We start from the raw sequence: 26,768 nt of genomic DNA on the forward strand, positions 1-26,768 counted from the left end.
TGACATCAAAGATATCAAGTATGTCATTAGACACACACACACACACACACACACACATATATATATATATATAAAACCAGAAATGTATTGATCATGTAATGAAAAGAGCATTGGACCTGGGTTCAAATCTCAACTCTGTGACTTACTTTATATTTGGATAAGTCATGTCATGCCTTTAGGCCTCTAGGATTCTTCCTCTTTGGGATGCTTACCTAAAGAATATGATTTGGTTCTTTAGAAATTCATATTACAAACACACCATTTCTGATTATGACATTTACAACCTTTGAAGATCTATATTGATTTTTTTTTGTTTCAGTTCATTAAGATATACTACTCTGTGAGGAGAAAGCTAACCTCAATGATTGTTGATCTCATGGATCCATAAATCTTGCTGTTCCCTTCGTAAAAGTCATCCAAGCATCTACTTCATATTGAAAAGAGGTCCATCAACTTTACACAAGTGTGGTAGGAACACATTAGTCCATGTTTATAGATTACACTCAATATAGCACTATGTTAAATTTGGACTAGCTCTTAGATTAGTAGTAAATAGTATTTGAGTCCTATTTAGTGACATTAAGCAGTTGTGAATGGTGTTTTCTCCACCATTGCCCATCCTAAATATGTGTATTCTCTCCTTTTTCTTCTTTACATTTCTAGTTTGGCTTCCACTGTCCTCCTAAGCCTCAAAAGCATCTCTTTCTCATAGAATCCCTCACTTCTACCAGCTGCTAGCATCCTCCTTCCTTGTCTACTTTGTATTTAAATAATTTGCATTTACTTTGTACTTAATCTGCATGTACTTACATAGTTACATTTTTTCCTCCCACAACAGAGTGTAAGCTCCTTGTAGTTTATTTTTTAAATTTTTTTCATCCCCAGCATCTGGCACACACATTGTATGGCACATAGTAGGTCTGTTGATTAATTCCTTCTTTGCTACTCTTTCTTAAATTTCCATTTCTTTTTCAGTCTTTTTTCTTTTTTCTGCCTTAGGTCTTTGTTTTCTAAATGGTATATGGTAGTAAACGTGGATATTCAACTTAGCCTCAGACTAAGTATTATACCAATTATTAGACCAACTAGACCATTATTCCATCTATTAAAACCAGGGTAGGGGCAGCTAGGTGGTACAGTGGATAGAGCACCAAGCTTGGAATCAGGAAAACTCCTCTTCATGAGTTCAAATCTGGCCATAGACACTTCCTAGCTGTGTGACTCTGGGCAAGTCATTTAACCCTATTTACCTCTGTTTCCTCATCTGTGAAATGAGCTGGAAAACCCCAAATGGGGTCACTTTGAGTCAGACACAACCGGAAAAACAACTCAACAATAGCAAAATATTTTGAAATTAAAATTGTCATACATGGTATGTGGATTTGAATCTTAACTCCCCACCATTTACTAACTGTAAGGTTGGAGAAGCCATTCAACTTCAGTTTCCTTTTCCTCATCTGTGAAATGTGTGTAATAACACTGGAAATAGCCAGCCAGCCCACAGAGTTGTGATAAGGACAAAGAGGCATGATGGGTGTGAGTCACTGCACTCACTCTACCAGTGCACTCTGTTGTTTCCACTAGATTGTAGCCTCCTTGATTGCAGAAATTGTCCTATTTATCTTTGTATTTCCTAGTGTCAACTAGAAAGCCTTGAAGGTAGTGGGCATTTAGTGAATGTATTTTGAACTGGAAATTCTGTGTGACAAGGACATACTTGAGTGCTCCAAATTCACTATTTATAGGTGGTAGCAAGAACAAATTCCCTTAAATCATAGCTCTTTGTGTTAGCTAAAAGCATGTATAACTTTCACTGTTTGAGGAGATGTGCAGGTAATGCTAAAGGCAGCTCCTCGGCATAAAAAGTAGCCTCTTTAGACTTTTTTGGAATTCATCTGCGTGGAGAGAAGCTGTCATAATAGGATTATAAAAATATTTATAGACCTTTCATGTGGACATCGAGGACTAGACTTCCTGGTTGCTTATGCATTAAATATCAAGAGCCTGTGAGATTTATCAGAGACCCTAACGTGATAATAGCCCAAGGCATAGCTGTTGGTATGCAGTAGCTAGGGTCTCCCTTCCCGACCTTTATCTTCACGAGCATTTCCTCTCCAACAGTGAAGATACCCTGAAGACAAGAACAGATTCAATTCAGCAAATATTTATTAAGTGCCTACTGTGTCCAAGGTACTGAGAAGGGAGAGATACAAAAGGGGAAAAAAAAACCAACATAGTCCCTGCCCTTGAAGAGCTTAGGAAGGTAATGAGGAAGGAAGGAAAATTATGCAAAAAGAAGGAAAATTATGCAAAAAAGAGAAATTGACTTTCATATAGAATCATATAGAATTTTAGGCTCGAAGGAACCATAGAGATTGTTTAGTCTAATTCTGTTCTTCTACAGAAGGAGAAACTGAAGGTCTGAAATGTTTACTTGCTTAATGTTATATAAGTAGAGATAGCATGTTGTCCTACCGGGAACACTGGATGTAGAGTCAGAAAACCCAGTATCAAAGCCTGTAGAACTTGGGACAAGTCACTTTACTTTGATAGGCCTCCAACTACTCATCTGTAAAATGAGAAGGTTGGATTGTATCATCTCTAAATCCTATGGTCCTGGGTCTTCTGATTCCATGCTTCAACTTCCTTTTCTAAAGGAAATTCTGTTTTTTGTTAATACCATTTTGCAGATAAGCCTGTAAGTGGTGTGTGTGTGTATATTGATCTTATCACCACCATACTTTCTTTATTATTTTAAACCTCAAGATATGGCCCAACCTACAGAATGGGTGGGGGTACTTAGGTAGAGCAGTGAATAGAGCACTGGGTTTGGAATTAAAAAGACTTTATCTTCTGAGTACAGATTTGACCTCAGACACTTACTGTGTGACCCTAACCCTGTTTGTTGCCTCAGTTTCACCATCTGTGAAATAAGCCAGAGAAGGAAATGGCAGACCACTCCAGTGTCTTTGCTAAGAAAACCCCAAAGGGGACACAAAGTGTTGAACATAACAGATGATGGAACAACAGTAAAACAAAATGGGTAACCCAGTATAATACTGCCATCTGGAATTGGGAATTTATTAGGAACAAGACTGAGGCATCTTTTTTTCGCCCATGAAGTCTTTAGTGGTTGGTTGTTGATTTCTTTGTGCCACCTGCTGGACTTCAGTAGCAATATTCCAAGATTTAAAGTTGGAGGGGGTCTGTCTTAGAGATCATTCAATCTTAACCTTTTTTTGTGTGTGTCATAGACCTCCTTGGTAGTCTGGTGAAGTCTGTAGAGCCCTAGACCCCTTCTCAGAATAGTATCTTTAAATACATAAGATAAAATACTTAGAATTACAAAGGAAACCAATTATATTGAAATTATCAAAATATTTTGAAATAACAAGATCCCAGTTATGAATCGCAATAGAATCTGCTTCATTTTCTAGCTATCCAGAGGTCCAGAATCTTGAAGAGATTTGCCCAACTTCTCACAGATGACCTTAGAATAGAGCCAGTATTTAAACTTAAGTTCATAGATTTGTGGTCTATGAGTTGGAAGGCCCAGAGTTGGAAGGGACCTCAGAAACCATCTAATATAACTTATTTTTAAAGTTGAAATAACTATGATCAGATGTGAGACTTAAACCCAGTGCTCTTTTCCAATACGCAGGTCTGTTTTTAAATTAGTTGAATTAATGTACAATTTAATGTGCCTTAAACCGAAGTCTTAATATGTTAACTTGCTGAAGTTTTCATGATAATAGAAGAATTGTCATACAGGATCACACAAAAAGTCACCCTTTCCTCTCCAAAATAAAGGCCTTGGTTTTGGTATTGGATTAAAAAAGACACAAAATCCTCAAGAGAAAGAATTTTTTTTGAATCTTCTACACTTGTACCTCATTTGTATATCATCCATATCTGTAGCATATTTGTTCTGGGTTGCATCTTATTTTTTGACAGTCTCATTAAACAACCGCTGGGAAAATGTTTAAGAGACCGAGAGCTGGCTGTACAAAGCAAATCTTTAGTCTGGAGCGCCCTCCCGTGTTCATTCTGCTAATTGCAAAGTCAGTACAAGTAAATGTCTTTCCTTTTCTCAGGTGATTGTGCACACCCATTTATCAGTCAGCTCTTCTGTTTGACTTGCTCCCAGTCATGCCTGTAGATTTTTCCAAACTGTTCAGTTTCACTCACCCAGTTCCTTCTGTGGTTGGTGATTTGGGAGAGAGAGTTGGTCAAAATCATGCATGACTTTAAAAGGTGGTCCAGGGGGATAACATCTTGTTCTTTTTCCTTCTTTTGCAAAAAACAAATACTCTTTTGAAGCAAACCCACTGCTTTAGCACCATACTCTAACAGAACTAATCATCTAAGCAATTACAGTGATCCGGAGACAGTGGTTTCCTTGTATATTGCCTTATTCTCCATCTAGCTCCACAAAATTACAAATTTGTACATTTAAGGGATATATTACACAAAGCTCTTTTTTGCGTACTACATTACCTAGTTGTTTGCTTGTTTGTTTGTTTTTTTGGTGAATTTCTAATATTTTTTAATTTTAAAGAATCCTTGAACACTTTTTGTAGCTTATTATCCTTCCCGATCAGCAATAAAGTAAACAGTTATTCTGAGTGATTTTAGGTTTGAAATCACTTGCTTAGTCCAGTTTGTCTATGAAACCAAATTAATTTTTTAAAAAGTCATAGAAATTAGAAATTTTTTTTTTTTTTTTGGTGAGGCAGTTGGGGTTAAGTGACTTGCGCAGAGCCACACAGCTAGTGAGTATTATGTGTCTGAGCCTGGATTTGAACTCAGGTCCTTCTGACTCCAGGGCTGGTGCGCTATCTGCTGTGCAAGAAATTAGAATTTTGAGCTTTAAAAGTATCTCAGACCTTGACTAGTCCAACCCCCTCATTTTACAAATCAGTAAACTGAGGTCAAGAAATGGGATGTTTGAAAAGTTTGAGACATAATTTTGGGTAATTAATCATTTTATTAATAATTCCCCATTTTATTAATAAAAGAGGTCAGTGGCACTCTTGAATGCCAAAGACCACATTATGGCTTATATGACCTTGGAATAGTAGGTGTTCCTGAGAGTAGCAATCAACTCTGATCAGTTAACAATTAATAAGAGAATGACTGTTACAATAAGGGGCTGAACCCATTCTAATGAACTTTGATTATGTCATTTACTTCTAAATTGTTCAGTCTTGGGTAATCTATTCAGAGAATTTATCCTCCTCCCCTCCCAAATCTGAGTAGAGAGCAATGGGCTTCCCAACCTTAGATTAAATTTTTTGTAAGGTTGGGTGGGGTTTGACCATGATTGAGGAGAAAGTTAATTCCTGTAGAAGACGACTTTGGATCTCCCCAAATCATTGGTTATTAATCACTTTTCTCAGAAATATAAGGAAACTTAGCATATGTTACACATTTACAGACCCAGAATTCCAACCGAAGTCTCCTGATTTCTGGTCTAACGTTCTCCCTACTACATCATGTTGCTTCAGTAGGTTTTTTAAATACTTAAATAGGTGATGCTACCTATATTCTTCCTTTTAATCTCTACAATAACTCTGTAAGGTATTTGATACACAGATCATTCCTATTTTACAATTAGGGTCCTCTCTGAGATTCCTGGATAATGTGACTTGCCCAAGGTTACAGAGGAAGTCAAGGGCCAAAACATGATGTTGAGACTCAGTTTCCTCCTTCGTAAAATGGTAGTTCTAATACTTGCAGTGCCTGTCTTATGGGTTTGCTGTTGTGAATGTGATTTGCAAACCTTAGATCACTTATGAATGTGAATTTTTGCTATTATTATTTTAAGTAACTACAAGACAGCATGAAATAAGTTCCATCAGGGTGGTGCAAATAAAAGAGAGCTGGCTGGTATGATGAGGGAAGGCTTCAGTGAAGAGGGAGCATTTGACCTAAGCCTTGAAAGATATTAATAACAGAATCTCCTGACTGTTGAGGTCTTCTGACCTCTGATACAGACTTGGCCCTAAGGAGTAGAAATGTCTCAAAAGTGAAAGAAGTATCAGCTTTTCTTAATTTGTGATATAGATTTATCACAATCAGATATCTGGTGGTTTTTTTTTTTTTTTGTTAAATGTCAAAGGCTTCAAGCACCCCTGCAGCTTGACCAAAATCATAAGACCCATCCAGGATTCATATCATTGAGTCACATCATTGAAGCCTACCTTTCTGGTCTTAGATTTCAAGGCATAGAGCATCACATGCAATTGATCTGATTCTAAGATTTGCTGATAGTATACACATGAATCTAATGAAGGAAGAGTATTAAAGATGCATGTGCCCTGACTCCTTCCCTGCCCCCTGAGTCTCAGTGTTGATTCTACTTCTGAGAGATATGGAGCAAAGTAAGCAAAATCCACAGGCAACCAGACTGCCCAGAAATGCTGGCTAAGTATGAGTAATCAGGAAGTTAGGGATAGTAGCTGTTTATCCTTCGGGGGCTGAAGAGATTAGAACTCTTTACAAGTCTTAGGTAGACAGATCCCAACCATCTGAATACTCAAAACATGAGTAGATCAGATAAGATAAGCAGATGAATCAGTAGAATTCCCCTGTCTTAAGACTTTACCTTTAGAGTCATCAGTAATTCTGTTTGTGTCCTACCGGCCTTCTATTCTTGGTAAAAAGCCCAGTTTGGCCAGCTTGTATCACCTGTCTAGCTCCATTCAAGACCTTTGGCTCTTTCCTTGGTTGTTTTTTGTGGTTTGTTTTTCTTACAAACCACTTAATCTCTCTAGTTTCCTTACATATAAAATCTCTTTGGACTATTTGGAACCCCACTGTTTCTAACTTTAAAATTATAATATCTGTACTGTATGCATAATCTCAGGGTTTTTAGAAGTAGACAGAGTTCTTTGACTAATATGGTTACTTTGCTTCTGACTCCGTTTCTCTCTGTCTCTCTCCCAGTCTCTCAATCTCTGTCTCTCTGTCTCTTATTGCTCTCTCTCTTTCTCTCTGAATATCTCTTTCTCTACTTCTCTTTGCTCTTGCTTCTCTCTCTTCCCCATACACCACCCCCGAACCCTAGCCAGGCTGAAAATGCCACAGCCAACATGGAACACAATCACTACTGATCGTCACAGAAGTTTTGATATGTTCCATTTCCATCCTGGCCCATTTCTTTCCTCCTTAGACAACCTGGTGACCTCTGATTCACATGGTTCGTCCTATTGGTTCTGGACTTATTATGGACACGCCTTGAGCTTTAGCCTTATTGCAGCTCAAAACTCCTAAGCTCACATGATCCATTAGCTCAGGCTTCTGGTAGCAGGGTTTACAGGCCTGTGCTACTGCATCACAAGAGCCAAAGGACTTTCTAGTGAAACAGTTCAGATTCTTGGTCCTCCCCCAGAATTCTGGTGTGAGGTAATAAGAATTTAGACTTAATTAGAATTCCCCAGGACCAAGACCTATCCAAGCAAACCAGACACAGAGACACCCCATGGGAATTTACCTAAGACTGCCATACATTCAGAATACTTAAACCTGAAGCAGTATCGATTCTAGAGAATATCTCATCTATCTTTTCCCTGGTCTTAACCTGTGAATCTCTGAGGTGCCTCCAGTATCACTAGAAGCTCAGAGATGATTCAGGCAGGTCACAAATGTTCAAGCTCTAGGTTCCCTCTGAAAAAGAGGTTTGTGAAACTGTTTCTGGCTGTGTTCACCAAAGAGCACACTGAGTGTGTTATAGTCATTTCAGTGTACTCTAGTATTCATGATCCATCAAGCCTCTATGTTCAGAGCAAGGAGAGCTGGGGACCAGAATGGAGTATTAGTGAATGAGAACCAGAGGAGAGAAGGGGTATAGATCATAGGAGAAATGAAGTCATAGAATCAGAGAGAGGTGGATATGTACACATGTTTTCTAGGAAGGGGCAAGAGATTTCCAAAAGGAGGAGAGACGATACAGTATTTCTTTTGTGAGATGTAGGTCATATTCTCCAATTTGTTTCTTTGATAAATATGCAACTTGCTATTTTTCCTCTTTGTGTATGTAATGCCTAATTTTAAAATTCTCTTTCAGATGTGACTAAAAATCATCTAATAAAATTTTTGTAGCTGAGATTGAAATAAAAAAAGTCATTATTCTCTTTCATAATCTTTTTACTGTGTTTGAAAATGCGTAAAAATAGGTCATATCCACTGGAGTCATCAGAAGAAGTAAAAATATTGTATAATCTTTGGTAAAATATACTTTAACTTCTTAAAGGAGTGGAACTTGGTAACTCTGTGATTATTAAACATGTTATTATTTTCTTTCTGAAGTTTGCAGCTCCGAACCAGAAAATATCCAAGCTGATCCAGAGAACTTTACCAGCCTCCTTGTCACGTGGGAAAGACCACGAGTGGTTTATGATACTATGATTGAAAAATTTGCAGTCCTCTATCAGCAGTTAGAGGGAGAAGACCAGACTAAGCATGAATTTCTGACAGATGGGTATCAGGACTTGGTAACTGTAAACTCATTTATTTTTATGCGTTAATATGCTTGTGATATTGTGGCTTCCAAGGGCTTTCTTTTCAAATTTTATACTTTACACAAGATATTATATTCCCATAAAATAGCTTGGTTATTCAAAAGTCTATCTGAAGCTGTCACTTTGCAAAAGCCAGTGCTATGTCATGTTATAATGCACAGTGAAAACAGATCTTTGCGATGGAAAGCAAAATAGACTATCTGTGTGATTTAGGCAAGAATGTTAACTGGAATGTTAATTTTCCAGATAATTCATGATAATTCATGTCTGAGTGAAATGGAAAATCCTCCATGAAACAAAAATCACTCTCATCCTTTCAAAAAAATCCTTCTGCTTAATTGACCACCCAAATTTTCTACTTAGTGTTCACTTTGAGCAATAGTTCATGATTGGGAAAGTATGCTCTCTGTGCTCTGTGACTGCATTATAATCTATCGTCATAGATTTAGAGCTGGAAGGGACTTTAGAAATTATATGGTCCAAATTTTTCATTTTTCTGATGAAGGGATGGTAAGTGACTTGCTAAGGTCATCAGGATTCAAACCTAAGTCCTTTGATGCGAGATCTAGTGCTCTTCACTACACTACCCTATTTCCCTCTGAGTTCAGTCATGGTTCATTTGATTTTTTGTTTGTTTGTTTGTTTTGTCTAGGCAGTGGGGTTAAGTGACTTGCCCAAGGTCACACAGCTAATAAGTGTTATGTGTCTGAGGCCAGTTTTGAACTCAGGTCCTCCTGAACCCAGGGCCCGGTACTCTATGTGCTGCGTCACCTAGCTGCCCCCATGGTTCATTTGAAAAAATCCCCAGCGAGCTTGCCCTTTTCCTTTTCTCTAAGGGAAGCTAACTTGTTAGTCTACCGTCTGGCACACATAGTAGTTATGTCTACGTTATGGAGTTATATAAAAAGTTTGTGTAATGAGTTATACAAAAATATATAGAGTTGTATAAAAAGTTCCAAAGACCTGAATGGTTAACCATTTTGGTGTTTGGCATAATGTAATCTAAACATCTACATAATCTGATTGGTAGGATTTGTTTTGGTTTTACTTTTCATATTATATCAAGAAGCAGGTACTATTTAGTATGTATACTTCAATTTGTCAGAAAAAAAATTGTGTAGTCGATAGAATGCTGGACTTGGAGTCAAAAAGAACTCAGTAAAAATACTACCTTTTTTTAACCTTAAAGATCATTGATTTTAACTATTTCATTTTTATAAGCTATTTTTTAATTAACATGAATTTATTTTTTCTCTCTCCTATATCCTCCCTTTTGGGGGAAAGAAATGGAAAACAAACCTGTTGTGACAAATATGCATAGCCAAGTGAAACAAATTCCCACATTGGTCACGTCCAAAAGTTGTATGTCTCGTTCTGCACCTTGAATCCATCCCCACCTCTCTGTTAGGTGTACGTTATTCTTCATCCTCAGTCCTCTGGAATTGTGGTTGGTCATTACCTTGATCAGAGTTAAGCCTTTCAAAGATTTTGTCTTTATAATGTTGCTATTACTATATAAATTGTTCTTTTGGTCCTGCTCACTTCACTCTGCATCAGTTCAAATAAGTCTTCCCAAATTTCTCTGCAACTATCCCTTTCATCATTTTATAAGACCTAATAGCATTCTATTACATTCACATTCCAAAACGTCTTTCCTCATTTTCTACTTGGTACCCCCTTAGTTTCAGTCCTTTGCCACTAAAAAAAAAAAAGCTGCTATAAATCTGACACATTCTAGCTGTGGTATCCTGAACAAGTAACTTAACCTCTTGAGACATCTAAGTGATAGCCTGGAGCCAGGAAGATCTGAGTTCACTCATACATTTACCAGCTGTGTGACCCTAGACATGTTAGCTATTGTTAGCTATTATTATTTTGCATCCGGTAACTCCCTAAGAATTATCTCCTTATCTATTAAGTTAGAGATGGATTGTAGTCCATGTTGGTAGAGAAGTTTCCACAGTGGGCACTTTACCCATGTTAATGTAGTCACAGATAGTATTCAATTTCCCAAAGCTATGATGAGTATAATAGTCCTGTATTTTATGTTACTGGCCAATTGTGCCACATTAGGTATCAAATGATCCTTAGCAAAAGTACTGCACATATTCTGTTAATGTCCAGATAATAATTGTCTGAATTTTGAATGCTTATTTTTCTAGTTTATGTCCTAAGGAAGAAAAAGAGTGAAGTAGATTTTTTTCCCCAGCTGGATTTGAATGCATCTTGGGAAAAAAAAGACAGTTGAATATAGATATAATGGCATATTAATCAAACAAATATCATGTAATATTATACGTCATAGCTTATATACAGGAATGTGCTTATATACATATAAGTAAATTATGAGAAGTACTAGATGATACTTGGCCAAGTATTGTCTTTTGTAGGGGCAGAAATCCTTGTCTATCGAGAGCAGTTGACCCAGAGGAAAAAAAAATAATCGAAGGCCACATATACAAAGTGAAAAGTTTATGTTATCTTCTTTTAAGAAGAAAATGCAAAATGTAACATTTCTCTACCTTTAAATTTAAGAACAAGGATAAGACTATTCAATTGACTACTATATTTTAAAATATACTTTACTTATCTATTATGGCTAATTAAAGGGGGGAAATAGCATGGAAAGGAGAAGGAGAGGGAGACATACACACAATCATAGACATATATATATATATACACACACACATACATATATGTATATTTGTTTATATAAAACACAGCATTGACTCAAAAACAAAGAGAGAAAGTCTAGTGATGGAAGCACACTTTAATGAAGTAGATCATGTGGTCTCTTCACATTTTCCCAACAAAGACTTTTAAAGTCATGTTATAGTTTCACAGCAATAGGGATACTTTGCTTTTATTCAAATAATGTTTAAAGTATCCCAACTTAACAGGTATCATTCTTATACAGTGATTCATTTCAGAATTTTCTGATCATATACACTTGATAATAGTGACACGTAATAACATGAGTTTAAAATAAGTGTATTTATATACCTATAAACAACATCTACACATCATTTAAAAACAATGAACAAAATAAAATAATTTATAAAATGGTTCTCTATGACGTAAAACAAGTAATAGCTTCTTTATTCAATATAAAAATAAATTTTAACCTCCTAAAAGGATTGAAAAGAATCACTTTAATCTATATTCATTCTGTATAATTATTGCCTCACCCTTGCCCTGCTCCATCTAATGGAGTCCTACACTATCTGTTTACTTATGTGACCTCTGTACCTGGGGCTGATTTTCAGGTTGGATAATACTGAATTATTAGCTGATGCCAGTTTCCCAGAACCCAATTGTTACTGTGTTATGCCACAGTCTGTACTCTTCTTGAGCCAGATGCTGACAGGCAATTTGATATTTTTCAATTCTGCCCATTCTGGCTGATTAAAAGGTGAACACCTATTTTCAGAAGGTATAATGAAAACAGTAATAGTTGAAATAGGGTTCATGTCACACTTTGGAATTGTCCTGTGGACAAAATAAAATTAAATCAAGTTCTGGATCTAGGCTAGAATCATAAAATCTCAAAGTTGGAAGGCCGTCTAATCCAATACATTGCTTCCTAGGAATATATTACCCATCATCCCTGACAAGAGGTCATCTGGCCTGTGCTTATAGACCACCATTGATCCACCACTACCCTCTTATGGCAGTCCATTCCACTTTTGGGCCTGCTCTAATTGTTAGGAAAATGTTACTTATTTGGAGCCCAAATCTGACTCTTCACTACCACCTCTTGTCCTTCTCTCTGGAGCCAAACAAAACAAATCTAATCCTTTCCCATGACAGTCCTTCATATATTTAATAACAACTATTATGTTTCCCCACATCTTTTCTTCTGCAGGTCAAATGTCCCCTCCTTCAACCTATTCTCATAGCATGATCTTGACACCCTTTATAATCTTTGATCACCCACTTCTAGATGAGTATCTAGCTTATAAATATCTCCCCTGAGAGTTGAACACTATACTTCATATATGTTCTGACAAAGATAGAATGTAGTGGGACAAGAAAAAAATTATATTTGCATCCTAGAATCGAGAGGATGACGCAATATCAATTCAGAATGAGCAACTTGTCCAGAAAACTGAACATGGCTGTTACTCCACAGTAAATCGAATTCCTTCCCCCATTAACTGTTATATACTCTTATAGTCAGGTGCCTTTGCTATTAGCAGATTTCACAGTCTGTCTTTTATAATCTTTTCTGTAATTTCCTAGATTCAGAAAATGCAAGTGTGTAAGGAGTCACTAAACATTTCTCAGCCTTGTTTTCTTCATCTGTAAAATGAGGATGATGATAGCACCTACCTCACAGGGTTGCTGTTCAGATCAAATGAGTTAACATATGTCTAAATCTTTACAAACCTTAAAGTGCTATATAAAGGCTAGCTATTATTATTATTAACAGGTTAAAAATTTTAAGTATAGCTGTTTAGTATGTCCAGAAACTGAGTTAAAATGAGACACTGATGTAATCAACAACATTTCTTTTTTAGGGTGCTATTCTAAATAATTTGCTGCCCAATACAAGTTATGTTCTTCAGATTGTAGCTGTATGCACTAATGGTTTATATGGAAAGTACAGTGACCAACTGGTTATTGACATGCCTTCAGATGATACAGGTAAGTGCTACCTTGAGAACAGTTGTCATTTTAACTGAAAAGAAGCATGTTGTCCCTTAACACAGTTGGGTTACAAGTATGTCAAAAGTGCAGCCCTTCCACCATTTTAAAACTGTCTATGTGTAACTGACATTTTTGTTCCCTGGGGTTATTGCTCCTGCTTATCTGGTGGCCTCTCGTTTTACATTCTGGGAGCATCTAGCCACAGAACTTTTCAAAAGTGCTACCAGTGAATGAGGATCTGCCTTCCCTTGGAACACCCTCCCCTCCCGTGTTCTCTGCTCACTCCTTCCTGCTTTACCTGATCTATGAGAATCAGGGAGGTAAGGAGCCTTACCCAACAAGAGCTTCTCTGAGACAGAGAAGGAAATCTAGGAGGAGACTCACCCAGAGAAGGAAATTTGAGCAGTTTACACTTGGGGAGGATAGAAAGTCAAGACTGAATTATTGAAAGATATAAATAAAAAAACTCTGCTAGTGAATAATGGATGATTATATACTTAAACTCAGGTTAAAAAGTGTGAGATCTCTGAGGTTTGTTACCATTGCCTAAGCCAATAGTCTCCAAAGTGGACATTATGTATTACAGAAGGGCCGTGGAATCATCCTAGGGGGTGTATGATGAGCCAGTCATCCCTCCCCATGATAATCAGTTGTGAGATTGTCTCCAGCATAGCTAAACCACTCCATTATCCCTCACCTCCTGTGATGACATTTTCAGGACATAGATAACACAATCTTGACCCATAATAACTATGAAGGCAAAATTCTTCCACCGTTATCCTTTTTTGTTTGTTTGTCAGGCATGGATGAGTTACTGCTTTTGTCATCTTGAAATCATTTAACCTCTCAGCTTCAGTGTCCTCATTGGTAAAATGGGGAGAGGGGAATTTTGACTAAAAGTCCTTTAAGGACACTTTCAGCTCTCAACTTAGGATGTCAAGATTGTGATCTACATCACAGGTCTTCCTCCTCAAACCTACCCTTTTTCCAAATTTCTCTATTTCTATTGTGGACACTACCATCCTGCCAGTAATCCACATTTGAAAGCTTAATGTCATTCCTAGCTCCTCACTCTCACTCATCCAATATCTAATCAGTTGCCAAATATTGTTTTTTCTACCTCTTCAACCTCTCTGGCATCAATCCCTTCTCATTCACTTCAAATGAGATAACATTTATAAAGTGCTTAGCACAGTGCCTGCCTGGCACATGGTAGATGCTTAATAATTATTTATTCTCTTTCTCCCTTTCCTCACATAACCACCACCAATGTTCAGGCCCTCATCACCTCTTGCCTGGATTATTACAGTAATCTCTTAATGAGTCTTCCTGCCTCCAATCTGTCAGAATTCCAATCTGTCCTCAGTGTAATTTATAAGGTGATTTTCAGTTATATCAGTGATATGCCCATATTCACTAAACTCCAGTGGCTCTCTATTAATATTAGGATCAAATATAATTTTATATTTATCTCATCTTTTTATTTCTATTTTGAGTTTTATAATGGATGTAATTATTAATACAGTAATATACAGATGTAATTTATAAGCGAGTATGGATATTTTAGATTATATACTCAAAATTTTTTTTTTACTAATAAGGTTGTATTATCAAAAAAAAAGTTTGGAGACCATTGGCCCAGGCAGATAGGAAATGGCATTTGCTGTGATTAATTCATTTTAAAATTATACTTCATTGAAATTTTTCTGTTATGGCATCCCCAAACTTGTAGTTAATATATTAATAAGTAGGCTGCAACTGTTAGCAAATTAGTTAATTAGGGTCATGTTTACATATCAGTTATCACCGCAAGCTTTTCATTGTTTAACCAAGCTCTCTTAAGTTTATGAGAGTCATTATTGCCTATTAATAAGATATAACACACTTGCATTTCACGAGTATGTGTGAATTACACACTTTGAGATTCCAAATGGGGGCCCACCCTTAGTCATTATTTATTAAGGCAATTCTCGGAAAGGCATTCTTAAACAAATATATGATTATTCTTTAAAATAGCATCACAGTAAGATGCCTAATAAAGAAATTTCCTTTAAATGGTCCCTGATTGTTGATTTCAGACCAGTATAGTACCAATGCATATTTTCGTATGGGGTCATCATACATTGTGACATAGTTAAAAAAATAAGGATTGTAGTCCATTTGATTATGAAATAAAATAGAATCTTCTTAAAAATTAATAGGATGGAAGTGGGAAGGGACAACAGATTGCTTTTTTGAGTCCTAATATGTTATCTAGCATTAAAATCAACAGAAAATTATTCCTGAGGAGCATGGAATTAATTTCTGATTCTGTCACTGACTGCTATGAAAAATCAAGCAAATTACATTAATTTATAATATCATATTTCTCCATTTTTGAAATGATGGCAATAATTCATGTTTATAAGGTATGGAATGGTCTTCAAATGGGAGTTGTTATGTAAGTGAAGATTTTAATTGAATGTTATTAAAAGGCATTCTCATTTTAATTTTCTTTTCTTAGCCCTAAAAATATCTTGTAGTAAGTAAATACATGATTTTAAGATCATGTGACAGATTTTGAATTTTTTATTTCAAAGCAACTGAGTGTATTCCCCTGGTTGATTTAGCAGTATATTTTAGCATCTTAAAATTTTGCTAACTGAATTCTTCCAACCAAGAGCAAATTTCATTTCAAAATTTGCTCCTGATTGTATTTTCTTTGCATGTTATTGCTTTTTCTTTGCATGGGGTTGCTGAATGAAAATTTTTGCAAAATTGGTCTTAAAGCACATTCAATGACGTTTCCTTGCTGTTTGTTATTTAAGAAAAGCAAAGCTGGCAAGCATAATTTGTTGGTTTACACAGGTAAATTAGATTATTCCATTTGCTTAAAATAGCATTAAACTAATGGAATTCAAATCTTACCTATTCTTTGGTCATCTTTATAAAGAATGTGTCAAGGATGAAACTCCCACTGAAATTGGAGTTGGTATTTTTTCAATTAGATGAAAATCGAAAACTATATGAGTCAGATTTCAGTTCTATTCATGTCAAGGAAAAATTAGATGCTCTGTCTTTCCTAAATACATATGGCAAATTATCTAACTGCCTGGTTTTAAACAAACAGCATTTTCACTAACGATTCCTCCAATGTCATACTAGCTATTTCAGTAATAACTCCTTCAGTAAACAGTGTGTTTTTCTTGGGACATTGTATATGTTAAAATACACAAGCTTCCAAATTACTGCTTAGCTTTCTCACCTGAAATTGTTGGCTTGTTACTGCCATAGTACTAGAGCAATTTCTATTGAAGTTGTATTTATGCATTGCTTAAAATTAACTACTCTGTTAGAAACATAGTTAATATGATAACACTGAGACCATGTGAACATGGTTATCCTTCCTATTGCCTTCTTTTCTAATATAAGATTATTTTGAGTACAAAGGGATATTTTTAAAAAAAATCGAGTTAATTTGCTGTAGTTCCTAACCATTTTTTACCAAAGTTCTGATTAAGAGGCCATCTGAAAAGTACTATCAGTGACAGTGTTATGGATATTGTATAAGTCAATAGGACATGAATACTGTTTACCATGTGGTAAAATACTTTCTCCACTTGTGTGTTTTTAGAGTATGTGAAATTGAACACATTTGCTCCATTATATAATTAATTTAAATGTCATGGGTTTTATCAGACCACTGTAATTTTAATTCATATATTTTTCAAAGACTTTTTTTTTTAATTGAGATTGTGTTTATGCTGTTACATATCATGTTCACCATGCTAGACATTTAAACCTCCAGCGAGGTCAAATATTTCTTTTCTGTAGAAGAGTGGTTTCTGAATGATCTTTTGAACTGAGTTTGTATTGGCTCATATAAGCTACAAGATTCCTGACTCCTGGGCAAGTTCTGTGCTTGTGTCTACAATACTGTTTCATACAAGATTATGAATATTGCAACTTAATCTCCATTCTTTACTCAAAGGATCTGGACAGTTTCAAACATCGCCATATTGAAATGGTAGTTTGGACACATCACCTAGCGTCTGTTTGTGTCTGTGTCTGTTTCCTATAAAACATTTAGTCCAGTAATGATTTCACTTTTAAGAAATGGCATGTGTTTTAGATGTTTCATTCTTTGTGGGGACCTGCTAAAAGCCAAATTTTATGAACTAAATTGGATTTTTCCTTACCTCTCCTGTCCTGTAACCTTTCATGCAAGGCCTTCTTCACTGAGCATTGGGGTCTTTCTGCTGTTATAGCACTTTGCAAACATTTAAGCAGTATATAAATGCTAGCTATTGTTATTATATATAGATCTCATCAACACGAAATGCATCACATTCCCTAGCATCTACAATAGTTTTAATTATACATTGCACTGTAGTATTTGAAATTGTCTCATCTTCAACGTTATTTCTATAGGATATATAAGATATTTTAAACCTAGAATATTATGCAGTGCTTATGAGAGTGTCTGTAATAATTCATTTATTTTATGATTATCTGACTAATGTAATCCTACCTTTGAAAATCTTCCTTTACCCTTCATACTGCCTCTCAGACCGTTCCTATTGGGAACCTTCCATTTTGTCAATCTCCAGATTTAGGTCAGAAATCTTGTAACAAGTGCCATAGAATTGTACTGTTATTACTGAGGAAGTATTTTGCCTTAGAAGTATTGTATTTTACTTGTTTGTGTTTGTTGTTTTTTTTTTTTTGAGCGTAGAAATAATTTTTAGTCTGTTTTATTCCTCCTAGTTTAGATCTATATACATTAAAAACTTTTGTTTTCAATAAAGATATATAGAGGAGTAATCAGCCCTCCAGGAATTCATATATAAACTTTTGAGTAGTCTGGCCAATTTGGGGCTTGTGCATTTTAATCACATGTTGCTGTCTTATGCAAAGGTATCACCATAAATTCCATTGTCCATTGAGTATTGTTTTTACGTTTAAAGTTACTATAAAAATGAATGCATAATTTCATTTCAAGAAACAAAATTTTTTAAAAATATAAAGAAAGTTGACCATCTTTTAAGAGGTATTATGTATTTTTTCTCATTACTGTTTTATATGAACTGATGCATTTGAATCCCAAAACCACAAGCATTCTCATTTCACTATAACTAAGATTTTTTGCTGATTTACTATTATGTAATCTAGAGCTTTTCTGAATATACAGAGCAGGTTGTTGAGAACACATATTTTCAGAGCTTTGTTTCTGTGTGTTTAATTTAAATGCATGGGTGTATTTGGTCACCATGTGTTCCTGTTAACATGTGCTTGCAAGTATACACAGATTGTCTTTGTTAAATCACTCCACATCTGTCCTTTTTGACTGTACTGCCCTGTATTGTTGGTGTTTATTTTAGAATGCTATTGAAAATCACAGTTGGAAGACATTGCGATCAACATTTGCTTTTAACTTCTGCACTGTAAAATTTGGCTTACCTTCAAACAATTAAATAAGCCTTGCCTGCCAACCTTCATCAGTGTTGCTTTTTGTGTTATGGAATGTTGATGTGTTACTAACATGTTAGAAAAAGAATTTTTTTTTGGAAAATCCAGTTTTACAAATAGTCGAATCCAAAATCAGAATGAACGAGTAGCTTTATTTCAGTTAGCATACAAATCAAAAGTTGAATTTTGAAGGATACACAAATTAAGGTTTTTTTATTCAGTGTCTTATAGAAACATATAATTTTGAAGCTGTTATAGTTTATTTTCTCGAAATGGGGGAAACCTGAGACCAGCATGACTTTTATGTTGTATAACATTCCAGTAGTGTCCAAGGAATGCCAAAAATACACCAGCATAAGTGCTAATTCATACATTCTGGGGAATTAGCAGACCAGAGTCTGTTATCAGATCAGGTTCCTATACCTTGTGCTATGGCTTCAGGGTCCAAGACTTGTCAGATGTGGCATTTTGAAACTCATTTTAGCCCAGAGTTAACCCCCAAAGGTCCACTATAGAGGATCCCTGAATGGGCAGGTGGTTCCAATGTATCTTTGAATTCTAATCTCTTCCCTAGATTCAGAGGTAAAGTACAGGACTGGGTAAAAGAAAACTTGCTTTAGATCCTTTGAAGGGAATTTATCCTCGTCAATATGAAGTTCCCCCAGCCTGAAAGCCAGCTTGAATTTAAAGTACACTACAGTGAGATAGCTGTGAATCTGTATGTGTTACCCAGAATTGAACCAGAATCCCTAAATGTAGCCCACTCTTTTTTTATGACATTGAACATCCAAGTCAAACATTTCAGGGACTGCCTGAGGAAAGCCACATTTATCAAGGCACGAATGTTAGCTAATCTAGCTCTATAGTCTGTATTGTAAATTTCCCTCTCAGCAAAACTTTCAAAGTATTTCAGATACAGTGCAAATTGGTAATATAAACATAAAGTCACATTTAAACTAAAAAAAAAAGTGATGGTAAGAATGCACTGTTTCCATTAATTAACATTTTGCCAGACATTTTTCTATACCCATGGAAATCATGTTACAATGTTATTTCTGTAGCCAGATGTGTCACTGCTCTCCATGACATAGGAGCAGATCTACCAAACAGCAGAATCAGCAGCCCTGTGACTGCCATTTCTGTTTTGGTCCAGATAGCCACACTGTTGCCTGAGCAAGTTCTTGCCCTCCAAGTAGGAGGTGTTTTAGTTTGATGAGCCATCCATTGACTCTCATCCTTGGTACATGATCCCTCTATACTGCCATGAAAGATTTCTTCCAATACATGTTTTTCTTTTTTTTTTTTCAACTTCGATTAATAACTTATTTTGAAACTGCACCCTAAGCATGTTGAGAAGCCAGGGAATGTTGTCATGATTTTATTTTTCCCCAGATTCATCAGAAAAAGAGGTAAGATTAATCAATCTTTTTTTTCTAATACAATATAACAAATGCATCACTCAGTGTTAAACAGTGGTGTTAAAATGTAACTTTAAGTGTAATTTTTAAAACTCCATTTAAATATGAATCAAATTTTGGATTTAAGGAGGTTTAATATTTATTTCTGTGGCCTATTTGGGATAAGAATCATCAGCTGCCTAATTTTCCCAGCAAACCTTCATCCTTTTAGGAAATCTTCTTAGAAAGTATTACCTGGGCAGTGGACTGTGTACTCTTTTCAAAATAGCACATTTTAAGATTCCCTGGAATTTGTAAAGATATAGGTAGTTAGAATTGCAAAAGTTAAAAGGATAACATTGAAAAGAATTTCACTTCCAAATTGTGTCATTACCAATTTTAACAAAAGAAGAAATATTTAATTAAGGCTCTATAGACATTTCTCATGAATGCCAGGGCAGGGGAGGGAGAATGTTTAATGGCTTCGGAAATAGCTCAGGGCAAGGAAAATGCATACATACCAGGTGAGTAGCTGAAAACATTTACTTCATTGATGTACTACTTACGTGTTTTCTGGGGGCTGGATGGGATGAACAATTTTTTTGCTTGTATTTGCAAACCTCTCATCTTCTTTAAATGTTGCTAATTTTTAAAGATTACTTACTATGTAGAAAGTTTTAAAGTAGTTCACTTTTCTTTGCAATACATAAAACAAGACAAGTTTTGTTAAAAATTTTAGAGTTATCACTGGAATGTCTGATAGAATTTGCATTTCACTTTAGGCGGTTTAAATTATTCAGGAAAACCTTAAATATGCTTTGGAGCTTAATTTCATTCAGTTACTCGTATGTATTCCTCTTAAAATATCAGTTATTCAATTCAACATATATTAAGCGCTTACTTTGTATAATGCACTGTGCTGAGGATTCAAAGTAAAAAAGTGCAGGTACAGCTTCTAATCTTAAGTCTAGCATAAAATATGTCATCATTAAAAGAGGTGTTAACCCGAAAGGAATTTGGTCTTTTTTTTTTCTCCCAAAGTGGAGACAAGTTGAAGAGGCAGAAAAAGGACATAAGAGCATAAGGGAGAAAGTGGAAGATGAGTGGAATAGATGAAAAAATAGAAACCCTCAATAAGTTTAGTAAAAAAAAAGGATAGGAACAGAGAGTCTTGGTAAATAAAGAAGGGAAAAGATCTGAAGATTTTTCAAACTCACAGCAGTTACCCTAGGATTAGGAATTTAACGTGAAGAGGTAGAAGGGTATGATGGCAGAGGTGGATGGTGTGGTGGGGATAAGCAAGAGGAGGATGCTTATTACAAACCCTTTGGAGTAAGAGAAAAATAATCCTATGTTATCGCCCTCTTTGTCAAGATGGCTCTTCTCCTCTCAGCTGAAAGAGAGAAAACAGTAACATCCCATACCAGTTTCTTGGCATCTTTAGAAGTGAAGACATTCCTGTTGGCTTTCCAGTGATTTGGGCAAGCATGGCATTTTCTCCAGTTAAATAAAGGAGGACCAGCCCACATGTTCTTATAAATGCTGTCAGTTCTATGACTGAGTGTCTGTTAATAAGAGGGTATTTATTCTGGTAGGCTGATTGGAAATATTTAGATCTCCTTAAGCTTGGTTGTTCCATATTGCAGGTGTAGGTACTGCCTGTATGCCTTCCTTGAGATGAAATAATTGGAGTGGGTCTCATTCTCACTGTGTCCGAGGTCTGTTAATGATTAGAGTAACAACACATTTACACAGTGTTTTTTTTTTTTTCATCAACATATAATGTAGGCAGCACAAATGTTGTTATCCCTTTCTTACTGAGGCTCCGAGAAATTAAGTAGTTTGCCTGTGTATTATCAGAGCCAGGTGTTGAACCTGGATGCTTTTCTACTGCATAATATTGACTCTGTTGAAAGACACTTAAGTTTTCTCTGTTCAGAACCTCAGAACCTGGCATAGCCTCAGTTACATTATGGGTGCTATGATAATCCTGGTCACTTCAGGAAAATAAATAATAATGGACAAAATACCCATTTACTCCTAGTTTGGGAAAAGAATTTAGGAGAAAGTTGGCTAAAGGATAGAACTAATCACACAAAGTACCCAGTAAGCCTCTGGTACATAAGCAAACCACGTTCTTTATAAGTAGTACTTAGGGTGAAAGTAATTCTTTACTTTTATTTACCTGAAAAATACTCTTTTGATTTTCTTACATACCTGACAGCAGTTTTATGTCATCACCCTTTCCACCCATTTGCCAAACTGGGAGAGGGAATTTTTTTTGAGGAAATGATATTTTCAGTGTATTATTATGTAAACATGTAAATTTACATGGAAAATTTTGGCTTTTTCATTTTAATAGTGAAATATCCTTTAAATACTGTTTCCCCCCTCTTACAAACCAAATATAAGTTCAACAGGTTGAAATATTTAATTGGAAGTTGTGATAATTATTATTATTATTATTTTTTAATTTTAGAGATTGATCTTCCTGAATTCATTGAAACAGGAGAATTATTCAAGGTATATTTTTCCAAGGTCAATTTTTATATTCATCTTTTTCTTTAAGAAACCTAATAAAAGAACAGAAGTTTTGGGTTAAGGATAAGGATTCAGGTAATTGTTGGACTAATAATTAAAGATATTTTTCATTATTTGAAATCAGTTAATATTGTGTTCATTATTATTTGTAGTAATAAAGGGAAGTGGACAGCCACAAGTTTCATTTCTTCTTTTTGAAGAACTACACATATTTCTATCACTAGCATTGAAAAGAAAACTACCTCAGTAATACATAAAAATAGCCATAATTCATATTTAAAGTCTAACTTTAAACGTAGATTATTAGTCTGAGTTCAGATCTTCATTTAAATTTTGGAAAATAAATTTTGGCTTATGATATTTTAATAATTATTTAGATAGATGACTTGCCAGTGGTTCTATCACTGGTTTACTAAATGGCTTAATAGTTAATGTGATCAAGAATATATAAGGGAGGGTGGTGGGGAGGAAGGAGGAGAAAAATTTTAAACTCAAAAGCATGTGGAATTGATTGTTGATAGTTCAAAATAAATTAATAAAAAAAAAGAATAAAAAATATATAAATGTATAAATTCATATTTTATGTAAATATACATGAGTATTTCTGTTGCTTGTACCAGTTATCCATTATATGCCCTACTTTTAGTGAATTTGTAATATCAGACCTACTTCCTTCCAGGACACTTCTGATTTACTATCCTATGCTGTCATGCCAATACTAATAATTTTAGTATTAACTCAAGTTAAAAGTTAGGAAGAGAAATACTTAAGAAATACACGGATAGGGATAGGAAATGGAGCTACGATTTCGCTGATTAAGAGAAACTCCCCGAATGAGGCATCTCTTCCAAACATACGTTAGCACCTTCTCTGGTGTTGCCACCAATACATACACACACACACACACACGTATATGTATGTTCTAGTTATGAAGTTAGACCAGTTTCCTAAATATACCTCTTCATTAAAATTCAGAAAATAGGGGCAGCTAGGTGGTGCAGTGAGTAAAGCACCAGCCCTGGAATCAGGAGGACCTGAGTTCAAATCTGGCCTCAGACACATAACACTTACTAGCTGTGTGACCCTGGGCAAGTCACTTAACCCCAATTGCCTCACCAAAAAAAAAAATTCAGAAAATATATTTTTGGCCTAAAGGAAAAAATAATTAGCAAATTCATTATGTTCATATTGTATTATTGATTCTAATCATTGGTTTATCTGGACTAAAATATTTTCCTCTTATTATAGCAATTGGGACCTATTAGTAAATGATTTTTTTTCTTCTGATGCCATGCACCCAGTTGGGAACCTCCTCCAACCAATGAAAACTAGCAATTAATTTATAAATTATAGTTTTAGAGAGGTACCTTGGAGCACTGAGGCTCTGAACTGTCTTGCTCGTGGTCCCACAAAGAGTATTTGCAAGGGACAAGACTTGATCCTGGGTCTTCCCGATTATGTGGACAACTTTATACCCACTGTGCCACAATGCCTCTCTAATGAATGATAATATTTGGGTTTTTGTAAGTTAGAATTTCACATTATAGTATTTCATAGTAAGAAGGGTCAAAATAATATAAAATTCTTATACTGATATATTACATTACAGGGTTTTCAGCTAACAATGGAACTGAAAACAAAATCTTGAATTCTTGACTTGTTAAATTTATATGACCTCCTAAGCAGTAATTAGCTTCATTTCAGTCATCAATATACATCTGTATATGCATGAGTTGTTCAAAAAGTAAGTTTATGAGGTTAGTGATGTGTTCTTTTTTTATATTTATTTAATACTAGAATTTCTAGTTCACAAAGCACTTTATACATGTTATGTCATGAAATTTATACAATATGCATAGTATGACCATCTTTTTTGGTAGTATAATATTTTGTTGAACATTTGTGGCAATACTGTAAAGTAGATTAGTTCTTATTGTGAAAGTAAATCCTTAGTTTAAAATAGCCAGTTTTCATGGGGAAGCCACATGAAACTGTATAATTCATATGGATAGTCGTGTCTAATTTATATGGATAGTCGTGATGTATGAGCACTGTGAAATTTGTATTCATTATGTCTGCGTTTCTATCCAAGATGGTCACCAATTATGCTTCAAATATAGGCTAGTCTTCTTCCAAGGGGGAAGGCTAAAAGACTTGAGAATGTCCTTTCCATTCTCCAGTTTACTGGAGAAAGTAAAAGTGTCTTTGATGGGGTTGAAGAAAGAATCCATGAAGGGAAGAAGAAAAAGATTCAGATAAGATGTAAGGGAAACAGAGTCATTAAAGAGGATAGTGAGTAAAGGAAAATAAAACAGAGGAGAAAGAGTTTTGTCCCATTGGACCTACATTCTAAGTATGATAGTTGGGTTATGATATATGATAGTGGAGTATGAATCCAGACTTTCTGAAGAAGAAATGGCAAACCATGCTCATTAAAAAACTAAGGATAATATACCAGCCCTAGCACGTGGTAGAAGTTTTATTATCATACCCAAGATGAGGAGCTGTATTAGGGTGTTTGGTGATTTTTCCTGAAGGATAGAGTGATAGCTATATATAGGCCTGATATGGTTTATAGAGGGTCTTTCTGTAGCAGGATTTGAGATATACTAGGACTACGCACTTGTGACTGTTACCCCCCCTTATTCTGAGTAACAGAGGAAGAATAATGCAGACAGAAGCAATCTGAAATATTTCTAGTATTTCTGAAGTCCTGAGCAGGAAAATGCAACATCTGGAGATATGTGGGTATTTTCATTGTTTCTTGATATTAAAAGTAATGACTGTGGAAGATTATGCCCACTTCTCCAGTTAAAGATGGATATTAGCTTTTACTCAGTTGGAATTTTAAAAATTGTTTTTTGAACTGTAATTATAATGTTAAAATTGCATATTTTGACATTAATGGAAAGACTCTACCAGAAAGAGGTTAAATAGAGAATTGAACTGAAATTTAAGGGGAAAAGAGGAAAGATATGCAGACAAGAAGGCACAGTCTCCACCCTTATAGAATTCACTCTGTAGTGGAAGGATAGCATGTAATTCTCAAGAAGAAACAAAATGGAAGAAGATTGGGAATGATATTTCAAGAATTTGTTGTCACCACTGCACAGAACATAGGTAATATCCAGTGAACTTTACTTTTAACAGCAAAAGGTCATGTCAGTCTCATCACACACATATCACATCACTTGGTAGGAAAGGATTGATGAGTAATAGAATATGGCAATGGGAGAATTTAATGTATGCAAAATAAACAGTTAATAGAAGGAAAAGGGGATTATTACTATATATTAAGAAGGTATGTATCTGTATGAAAATCTATGGAAATGAGAGTAGAAACTGGGTGAACATAAGAGAGAGAAACATGTTTTCTCTGGAGACCACCCAGCTAGAAAGGAAATTTGGCTAATATCTTCCTAAAATAGACCACAAAACTGGCCAAGACAAAATACAAGAATTGCAAACAAAAGACTTATGAATTTCAGCGAAGAGAGCATCTCATAATTTCTTTGTGAATAAATTGGAATAATGTGACTTTGGCTGAATGTTGGCAAATTAGGTAGGTTTTATATTTGGTCAAATAACCACAGCCAGAGTGTTTTGGTTGATGAATTCCCATTAATCTGGGAAAAGATCGGGCTCTTGTAGCAAGCCACAGTGCTCTTTCCTTGGCCCTGACCAATTACTTTTGTCAATAACTAAAGTAAAAATATAGAAGGCATGCCAGTCAAGTTTGTGAATGACACAAAGCTGGGAGGGATAGTGAATCCTTTGGATGATAGAATTAATATTTTAACATCACAACAGGTTGAAATTAAGGGACAACACAATCAAAAATAAATTTAATAGATGTGTGAAATACTGCATTTTGTTTTCTGCTTAAATTACATTAATAAAGGAGTGAAGAGACCTCATTTAACAACAATTTGTGTGAAAAGGCCTGAGGGCCATCATTGACCACACACTCCATCTGAATAGTATGCCATGTCTGCTGAAAGGGATTAATGCAAGTTTAGGCTACATTAATAGGCATGTAGGTTCCAAATCAAGAAAAGCAACAAATATACTATATTCTGTGCTGGACAGACCAACTCTAGATTCCTGTGGGATTAACAAAAAAAATTAAATAAGATAGCCACTGCCTTTACTGAGTTCACAGTCTAGTAGAAGGATAACTCAGAATGCATAGGTAACTTTAATACAAAAT

The 26,768-nt window shown here is 35.3% G+C and overlaps 1 protein-coding gene across 3 annotated transcripts in view; it reads left to right on the forward strand.

Moving 5' to 3' along the window:
* The window catches only part of PTPRZ1 (protein tyrosine phosphatase, receptor type Z1), a 239,002-nt gene that overhangs the window by 139,298 nt on the left and 72,936 nt on the right, over positions 1-26,768 (forward strand). For all 3 annotated transcript variants that reach the window (XM_027855181.1, XM_027855182.1, XM_027855183.1), the window contains exons 9-11: positions 8,311-8,495; positions 13,043-13,169; positions 22,497-22,540. In XM_027855181.1, coding sequence (XP_027710982.1) covers positions 8,311-8,495; positions 13,043-13,169; positions 22,497-22,540 — 356 coding nt within the window. The remainder of the gene's footprint in view (positions 1-8,310; positions 8,496-13,042; positions 13,170-22,496; positions 22,541-26,768) is intronic.

The sequence above is a fragment of the Vombatus ursinus genome, unplaced genomic scaffold (genome assembly GCF_900497805.2).
Source record: "Vombatus ursinus unplaced genomic scaffold, bare-nosed wombat genome assembly UNPS02010788.1, whole genome shotgun sequence".
Taxonomy (NCBI): domain Eukaryota; kingdom Metazoa; phylum Chordata; class Mammalia; order Diprotodontia; family Vombatidae; genus Vombatus; species Vombatus ursinus.